Raw genomic sequence first — 9,660 nt, forward strand, 5'->3', positions numbered from 1 at the left:
GGCCTCCGATTTCCCATTTGGGCTAAAATCAGTGTTCCCGCACATGTTATAAAACCAGTTCTCTCAGAGGTAAATTGGCATCATGTAAAAAAAAAAAAAGTACAGGTCTGTGGTCAGATAAGTTTATGGGCAACACTGGGTTAAATAATGTCACCAGGCTTGTTTACTGCAGGACTTTGAAGAGCCTTTAACCTGCTAATGTATGTTGGTTGGGGCTTTTCATGAAGGTGATCTGGCTTCTGTTTAGGAAACGCTGTGCTAGGGGACTGATGGTGAGAGGCTCTTGGAAAACATTGGCCCAGATGCTTCTGAGAGGACCCCTCGGCATCTTCCTCCAGTGTTCTCTTAGTCCAGAGGAAGAGGGCAGAAGGGGGAGGGAGGCAATAGATACACAGAGAAGGGCAGAGAGGGAGAGAGAGACTGAGCACTCAGGGCTGTCGTCATCGTCATTATCATCTGGGCCCCTCAGCCTTGCCAATAAGAAGGTTGGGAACTGCGGGCTGGCACGTGCTGGCCAGGAGCCTTGCAGGCATGGGGAGGCTCTCCGGGTTGGGGCAGACTTCAGACGGTGGGGAGGGAGGGGGCCCCCGTGGTGGACACATGACCTAGGGGAGAGAAGGGGCTTGAGGGTATGGGGCATAGGCTACAGAGTTGAAGGGGCAGAGTCTGAGTCGCGTCTTTCCCACTTGCTGTGTGGCCTTGGTCAAGTCACCTGACCTCTCTAAGACCCCGGTTTCCTTATATGTAAATGGGGCATGATAACAATGACCTTTATCACAAACGGCCGTTGTGTGGATTAAACGAACGCAGCTGTGTACATTTCGGAGCACAAAATACACGCTCAGTAAATGGACCACGACGGTTGCTACAGTGACTGTTGTCAGCCAGGACCCCCAGCTGGAATCCCAGGAGTTCTAGGAGCGGTCATCTCTGGGGGTCTGTGGCCTTGGCTATCCACAGCCTAAGAGGAATAGGGAGGGAGGTTCACCTGCTGCTTCCCCTGGACTATTGGACATTAGGGCACAGCACTCACCCCGGGCCCCTCACCCCCTCCATCTGCCGACAGGCAAGCAGGCCAACACGGAGGAGAGGAAGGCCGCCCTCAAAACGGCCTCCGACTTCATCTCCAAGATGGACTACCCCAGGCAGACCCAGGTGAGCTAGAGCCGGACAGCACAGTGAGGATGGGTCCGTTTTGGGTGGGGAAGGGCCGGGGTGGGGTAGGTGTCCCACCCCAGTGTGCGCTGGGTGTCTGAGTCTCCCCCGAGGACCTCTGTTGGGCGGCCCCTGTCCTCCGGGCACCCGAGCCCAGCCACAGCCTGCTCTTCCTTCCCCTTTCCAGGTCTCTGTCCTTCCCGAGGGTGGTGAGACCCCGCTGTTCAAGCAGTTCTTCAAGAACTGGCGGGACCCAGACCAGACGGACGGCCCAGGCTTGACCTACCTCTCCAGCCACATTGCCAACGTGGAGCGCGTGCCCTTCGATGCTGCCACCCTGCACACTTCCACTGCCATGGCGGCCCAGCACAGCATGGATGACGATGGCAGGGGCCAGAAACAGGTGCCTGGGGGCGGGGCGTGGGGGAGGGCATCCAGGCCCCTTCCGTGCTCCCTCCTGGGCACTTCTAGCTCATGCGTTGCCTCCTGCTCTCCTGAGGACGTTTCTCTGTGAGGTTTGGACCCTGGTTTTGGTGGATGGGATTCTTTTGCCTTGGTTCATTTTCATAGCCAACATACCCTAAGCACCTGCTGTTTGCCCGGCCCCGTACCATGTGTCTCGTACCTCACCCTGCCAGCGAGGAGTCCCTGGTCTAAGCACAGCCATAGCTAATTGTGGAAGATTGGAAGCCAGCACACAGATTATGGGAACAGAGGAAGGACAAGGGGGGCAGGGTGGTTGCAGAGAAGGGGACCCTTCGGTTGGGCCTCAGAGGATAGGTAGAAGTTTGCTGCCAGAGGGGAAGAATGGTGGGTATTCCAGGCAGGAAACTGCCCCCAAGAGCCTGGGGCTTGACTGCTTTCTCGAGGAGGGGCCTTGAATGCCAGGTCCAAGGCTGTGGACTTGATCCTGTAACCAGTGGGTGCTAGTGAGGGTTTTTTCTTTTTTTTGCTTCGAAAGCAGAAATGCGACAAGCTCAGTTCTGTGCTTTTGAAACTTGCTGTGAAAATGGATTCGAGGTGGGAAAAATGAAGGTTGAGACTCCTCAACCTGAGGAGACTGTTATAATAGTTTAGGTGAGAGAAGACAGCCTTGACCCCAGGAAGGTCACAGTGAAAAGATGGAGAGGTGGGGGCTGGAGTCCTGAGATGTTTATGAAGTAGAGTTTGCTGCAGGCAACCGTTGTTCTGCATGATAGAAACAGCAGAAGTGTTCATTTTTACTTATTACTTATTACGATAATAAGTCATTGGTATTATTATTATTACTTGTTCATTCATTCATTCCTCCAGTGGGGAAGGAAAGACACAGTGGACATGTTCAGGGTGGGCAGTATGGAATCAGCTCCAGCAGCCCGGCTGTGTGACCTCAGATGAGTCACTTAACCTCTTTGAGCCTCACTTTCCTTGCCTGTAAAATGGGACTTTTACACTCCTTCGCCTAGAATTTTCAAGGTCGGGAGGTTCTTCTTGGTCTTGGAGGGCTCAGTGTCTCTGCAACACCACCAGGTGGCGCTGCAGGGCCTCATGCCGGCTTGGAAAAACTGTCACTGGAGCTCTGCTAAGAGATCATTCGGAGGTCACCCAGGGATGGCCCTACTTCTGGAGTGATCTGTAAAATCCAGATGACTCAATAATCATACAGTGAACGGTATTATTAGCAATGACAATGATAACAATTCTGATAATAAGAGTGGCTGCAGTCTGCACGGCCGTCACCCTGTGCCGGGCACGGTGCGAGATTTTCATGAATAAACTCACCTGATCCTTGCGACACCTCCAGGTAGGCACTCGCAGTGTTACGCTCACTAAAAGCACATTCTGAATACCACCATGCAGCTACCGGTCCCTGTGCTGATCGCTCTGGTGGTGGCGGGGGTGGAGAACTACGGGGTCAGGTGGCGGTATGGTATAGGGATCCAGGGCAAGAGACCTGGGGGTTTGAATCCTAGCGGGTCAGGGATTGGGGCAAATTATTTAACTTTCAGTCTGAGCCCAATTAGAGCCACGTATAAAAAGCTCATCCCGTAGTGTAACCATGACCTGTCACACCACGGTTTCCCCACTGGCCTGAGTTGGGGGGTGGGGATGCCACACCGTGTCTGAGCCCAGCCTTGCCTTGGCAGATCTGGAGAATTGAAGGCTCCAACAAAGTGCCTGTGGACCCCGCCACGTACGGGCAGTTCTACGGTGGGGACAGCTACATCATTCTGTACAACTACCGTCATGGTGGCCGGCAGGGACAGATCATCTACAACTGGTGAGGCTGTGGGCCATTGCTGTGGGCAGAGTGTGGGGGTCACTGGCTGGGCCCTGGGCACAGCATGGGGCTGAGGGAAGCCTGGGCCTGTGTGGGCCACGCTGTTAGGAGAGGCTCCTCTCTGTAGGGCAACACCACTTGTCTTATTTCTTGAAACAGCTTTTAAACTATTGTTCCAGAAATACTACATGTCCATTGTAGGAGATGCAGTGAATACGGAGAAACACACAGAAAATCTCTCCCGCAATTCCACATTAAGTACTGTAATGTATTTTCTAATTGAAAATTATTTTAATTCCTTTAAAACGGGTAACACATTCACATAATTCAAAATCAAGACAGAATAACGAGGTATCTATTGAGAAATCTTGTTCCCACCCCCCCTTCACCCCATTCTCCAACCTCTGCCCCTCCATGAGTAACTGTTTCCATTAGTTTCTTATATATTCTTCCAGTAATTGTTCATGCAAATATGACTGTATTCTTAGTTTCCTCCCTTCCTTACTCAAAGGATAGCATACTGTGTATATGGTCCTGCACTTTGCTTTTTTTGTTTAATACTTCCTGGGGATCAATCTATGTCAGCACATAGAATGCTTCCTTGCCTTTTTTTTTTCTACAGCTGCATAATATTCCACTGTGTGGCTACACTGTAGCCTGTTTAACAAATTCCCTGCTAATGCACACTTGGATTGCTTCCGGTCTTCTGCTATTCCCAGTATTGCTGTGATTAGTGACCTTAAACAAACATCATTTTAAATGTGTAGGGAGGGGCTCCTGGGTGGCTCAGTCAGTTGGGCTTCCGACCTCAGCTCAGGTCATGATCTCACAGCTTGTGAGTTCAAGTCCTGCATCGGGCTCTGTGGTGATGGCTCAGAGCCTGGAGCCTGCTTCGGATTCTGTGACTCGCTTTCTCGGCCCCTCCCCCATCTGTGCATACCCTCTCTCTCTCTGTCTCTGTCTCTGTCTTTCTCTTTCTCTCTCAAAAATAAACATTAAGGGGCGCCTGGGTGGCGCAGTCGGTTAAGCGTCCGACTTCAGCCAGGTCACGATCTCGCGGTCCGTGAGTTCGAGCCCCGCGTCAGGCTCTGGGCTGATGGCTCGGAGCCTGGAGCCTGTTTCCGATTCTGTGTCTCCCTCTCTCTCTGCCCCTCCCCCGTTCATGCTCTGTCTCTCTCTGTCCCAAAAATAAATAAAAAACGTTGAAAAAAAAATTAAAAAAAAAAAAAAAAGTAAAAATAAACATTAAAAAAACAAATAAGTATGTAGAGAAATGTCTGTAGGGTAGGCTCCCAGAAGTGGGATTGCTGGATCAAAGAGTAAATGTGCTCGTCATTGTGATACGTGGTGCCCATTTTCCCTAGATGCGCTTTGTAGCATTTTGTGTTCCTAACAGCAACGAGCAAGACAGCCTCACTGATGGACTGTGTTCTCAAACTTTTATCTCCCTTATCGTTTACAAAATGGTATCTCAGTAGATTAAAAAAACATTTTTTTTTAAGTTTTTTTAAAAAAATGTTTATTTTTGGGAGAGAGAGCGTGAGCAGTGCAGGGACAGAAAGAGAGGGGGACAGAGGATCTGAAGCGGGCTCTGTGCTGACAGCAGTGAGCCTGATGTGGGGCTCAAACCCACGAACCATGAGATAGTGACATGAGCCAAAGCTGGACACTCAACCGACTGAGCCACCCAGCTGCCCCATCAGTATATTTTTAACTTGTATTTCTCTTACTGTACAGTCTCAACACTTCTTGATGATTGCTGGATTTCTTCCTCTTTAAGCTTTTTGTTTTGAAATAATTTTGGGCTTCCCAAAATGTTGCAAATGTGGTACAGACAGTTCCATGAACCTATTACACATCTCCCTCGATTACCTAACCATAGCACGATGATCCAAACCAGGAAATTAACATTGGTACGATTCTCTTTACCAATCTGTAGACCTTAGTTTGACTTCACCAGTTGCCCCACCAACATCCGTTTTCTGGTCGAGGATCTAACTCAGGATCCCACCTGGCACTTAGCCATCGTGACTTGTTCGTGGCATTTAATCACCATGTCTTAATCTGTGACAGCCCCTCGGTCTTCACTTTCCTTTCATAACCTTAACTGCTTTGGGAGTGTGCCGGTCAGTTGTTTTGCAGAATGCCTCTCAATTCAACAACTTCAGACTTTTAAAAGCAGCTTAAAGGAGGGGCGCCTGGGTGGCTCAGTCGAGTAAGTGGTCTGACTCTTGATTTCGGCTCAGGTCATGATCTCAGGGTCGTGAGATTGAGCCCCGAGTTGGGCTCTGTGCGTGGAGTCTGTTTAAGATTCTCTCTCTCTTTCTCTCTCCGCATCTCTCCCCCTCAATCACACGTGCACTCTCTCTCTAAAAACAAAACAAAACAAAACAAGGCAGCTTAAAGAAAAATTTTTTTTGACTAGGTAACACTTACACATGGTACAGAATTCAGAAGGCATTTTTTGAAAATGATAGCTGCATCACACATTGATTTATCATATTTTGCTTGCTTATACAGATAACACATGTCAGTTGCAGGAAATTGGGACAGTATAGGAAAAGATGGGTCAGAAAACCAAAGCCGCCTTCCCCAATCTCCCCTCTCAGGGCAATCACCATGGGCCTTTTGGAGGACATCTGCACAGACGTCTCTGTGCAGATTCACATGAGGCTAAGTCCCGATGTCTTTTCCTGCAAATGGGCTCGTGTTGCACTCTGACTTGCCTCTCCCCCCGTGAGAATTGTCCCGGCCGCCTTTCTACATCTTGGCCTCTCAGAGCACCTTCTCTTGTGGCTGCCCAGCCCGGGATGAACCGGCCGGTCCCCTTGGGGCACATTTAGGATAAGGAAGGCCGTTGCCTTTGTTCAGGTCTCAGAAGAAGGCAAAGTGCTGAGCTGGGGGTGTGGCACGTTGGTTTGGTTCCTGGCACTGGTTGCTCGTGAGAAAATCCCTGTCCCTCTCAGTTTCATTACCTGTAATGTGGAGATTTGTGGGTTTCTCAGGCCCAGGGCAAAGGAGACACTCTGGGTTCTGTGCAAACCTCGGTGCCATCACTTCCTCTTCCAGGCAGGGCGCCCAGTCCACGCAGGATGAGGTCGCCGCATCTGCCATCCTGACCGCCCAGCTGGATGAGGAGCTAGGAGGGACCCCTGTCCAGGTGAGGCCAGCCCAGTGTCCCACTGGGCCACACCCTGCATCTTGTCCATCTGGTCACTCCACTCTCTGACTGTCCATCCTCCCATCCCGCAAACATTTACGTGGGGCTCCCCGTGTGCCCGACAGCATCCGCAGCCGTGAACACGCAGGTCCCGCCCCTCTGCTGATGCAGTTTATGGTCTTGGGGGGAGAAAGATGCTCGGCAGACACTCAGGCAAATGCGACATGGAGACAGTAGCAGTAGAGGCAGTGTGGCAGCACAGTCGGAGGGGGGATGTGGAGCCGGCCTGCTTGGGCTTGAATCCTGTCTCACCTCTGGGCGACCATGGACAGGTTGCTCAGCCTCTCTATGCCTGTGCATTCTCTGAGTATCCTCTCTCTGCCACAGGATTGCCGTGTGTACGAAGAGTTCGTGTTAGTAAAGCATTTAGAGCCATGCCTGGCCCATAATAGCCCCCTTACATGTATATGTTAAGTGTAAGAACATAGAGATCCCAGGCAGGATCTAACTGGATTAGACAAGGACCTCCTTCGGAAGATACTTTTCTGTTGGGACCTGATGGATGAGAAAGATTTGGGCAAGCACATTTCAGGCAGAGGGAAGGATATATGCAAAGGCCCTGAGGGGGGAGGGAGCATTGAGTGTTAGAACAAAGGACGGAGTGCCATGACAGAAATCTGGAGAGGTGCTCGGAGGGGCCAGACCACCGGAAGCCATAGTGAGGAATTTGACCTTAACCCTGGAAACAAAGGGATATTGCTACATAATAGATGTGATATGAAGGGATTTATGGGTTTAAAAGGTTGCTCTGTCTATGCAAGAGGGGTCTCTCCATATCTAGAAGGCTCTATTCTCATCACTCTGCCGTCTTTCCTGCCCTGGACTGACGTCACCATTCTGGAAGAATGTCCACGAGCAACCCATGTGCTTCCATTTAAGGGAACATTTGCAAACATGGGTTCTCTTGGTTCTTGGACTAGAGTCAGGGTCAGCAAGGCAGGTCCTCATGGGAGGGGAGAGCAGCTGAGGCAGTGCCCGGGGGACCTGCGGCCATGGGGCCGTCTCCAGCTTTCCTGGAGCTCCCGTTTCTCTGCCCAGACCCTGTGTGCTGCAGGGCTGTGCTTCATCCCACAGGAGACACCAGCGTGATGGCCTTGTCTGGGGAAGGGGCCCAGGCCAGGGTGGCTGGGGTAGGGGTTGAACACAGAAGCACTATTGCCCCCACTCTCCTTTCTTGACTTGCTCTCGTATCTCGCTGCCAGAGCCGCGTGGTCCAAGGCAAGGAGCCCGCCCACCTCATGAGCCTGTTTGGTGGAAAGCCCATGATCATCTACAAGGGCGGCACCTCCCGTGAGGGTGGGCAGACGGCCCCTGCCAGTACCCGCCTCTTCCAGGTCCGGGCCAGCAGCTCTGGAGCCACAAGAGCCGTTGAGGTAATGCCCTGGCCCTGGACCTCCGGAACGTTTCGCCTACTTGAAACCCCCCGGACTCGATGGGCAGATCTCTGGGCACAGGACTGGGTGGGGTGGGGGCAGGAGTTAAGAGGCATCTTATTGCACCTTCCCTGCCCTGGGAAGCAGAATTGTATGTCTTAGACTTCCTCTTGTTTCAAGGATGCCCAGAGCCCCTTGCATACCTGCCATAATGGGAAGCTCACTATCTAACAGTCCATTCTTCACCATCTGGACACTTCCTGATTGTATTCCAGACGGCTCCTATCCCTTTTATGATGGAAGGTGCAGACCTGAAGGTGCAGGGCACTCAACTTCTGTTAATGTAGCCCAGAATTCTAGAATTACCTTGACGAGCCACAGTGCATTAGTGAATCATGGGAGTGAATCAACTAAGCCCCTCCTTGTCCAATGTGCCCTCAGTTGTGATGGGTATATTCTTCCAAGTGTCCACCTAAGAGCTGGTCCTGCTGCAGGGTCTCCTGGGAAGTAAGGAGGGGACTGAGGACTTTTTGTCTGGTTTCTGATTAATCGGACTCTGCCTTCCCAGATAATTCCTAAAGCTGGTGCACTGAACTCCAATGATGCCTTTGTCCTGAAAACCCCCTCAGCCGCCTACCTGTGGGTGGGGGCAGGAGCCAGCGACGCAGAGAAGACAGGAGCCCAGGAGCTGCTCAGGGTACTTCGGGCCCAACCTGTGCAGGTGGCAGAAGGCAGCGAGCCAGGTAGGAGCTGGGGGCATCGGGGCCTGTTGCTTGCTGAGGACTGTGGCTGTTAGATCTCCCTCCCTCCTTTCTGCTTTTGGGGGGGCTCCTTACTCCTGCCTTTCTCCGTACCTGTCCCCTTTTGTGTGTTCAACAAAAGCAGGTTGGCTTAAAGTGAGGGCTATGGTCAGTGAGAGGGAGGCCCTCCAGGAGTTAAGAGAAAGCAGAGCTCAGTCTGGGCTGGGGCATTCGGGGAAGGCTGCTGGAGGAGGTGGTCACTTGCGAGGAGGCTTTGAAAAACAGGCAGAGTAACAGCCTCATGGGGGCAGAGTCTCTCCTAACCTCTAGAATTTCTGTGGGCAGAAATGCCAAAGCCTGCTCTGTTTTTCAGAATACAGGTAGGAACATCTTTATGCCAGCCCTCACTCAGTCTTTCTGCTATGCCTTTGAGTCTGTGCCTTCCCGCCTGATGCTTAGTAGAAATGGGGAAGAGTAGCTGTGCTTTCCGAGATGATGGACATATTCATACCCGCCATGTCCAATTTGGTGGCCACTAGTCGCATGTGGCTAATGAGCGCTTGAAATGCGAATGCTGGGAATTAATGAGACCGAGGAACTGTGTGCTTAATTGTTTTTCATTTTAGTGAACTTAAATAGCTACATGTGGACAAAGCAGGTGTAGTGGAAAGAATAGGGGGATTAGAGTCAGATAAGATTTGTATCCTGCCTTTACTCCTTGTTAGCTGTGTGATGTTGGGTGCGTTGCTTAACCTCTCTGAGCCTTGTTTGTGGAGCGGGAATAATTATCCCCATCCTGCAGTGCTGTTGTCATTCCTGGCTGTGTGTCGTGCCAAGTCTGCCCTCTCTGGGCCCCTGTTTCATCACCTTGAAATTCCCTCAGGCCCCTTCCCAGTTGCCCCCCCCCCCGGG

General features: G+C 51.5%; 1 protein-coding gene across 5 annotated transcripts in view; it reads left to right on the forward strand.

Moving 5' to 3' along the window:
- Positions 1-9,660, forward strand: part of GSN (gelsolin) — a 44,224-nt gene that overhangs the window by 30,921 nt on the left and 3,643 nt on the right. For all 5 annotated transcript variants that reach the window (XM_040482159.1, XM_040482164.1, XM_040482160.1 and 2 more), the window contains exons 8-13: positions 1,067-1,155; positions 1,343-1,558; positions 3,282-3,415; positions 6,485-6,575; positions 7,838-8,008; positions 8,577-8,751. In XM_040482159.1, coding sequence (XP_040338093.1) covers positions 1,067-1,155; positions 1,343-1,558; positions 3,282-3,415; positions 6,485-6,575; positions 7,838-8,008; positions 8,577-8,751 — 876 coding nt within the window. The remainder of the gene's footprint in view (positions 1-1,066; positions 1,156-1,342; positions 1,559-3,281; positions 3,416-6,484; positions 6,576-7,837; positions 8,009-8,576; positions 8,752-9,660) is intronic.

The sequence above is a fragment of the Herpailurus yagouaroundi genome, unplaced genomic scaffold, assembly GCF_014898765.1.
Source record: "Herpailurus yagouaroundi ecotype Mexico unplaced genomic scaffold, PumYag 160, whole genome shotgun sequence".
In the NCBI taxonomy this organism is placed as follows: Eukaryota; Metazoa; Chordata; class Mammalia; order Carnivora; family Felidae; genus Herpailurus; species Herpailurus yagouaroundi.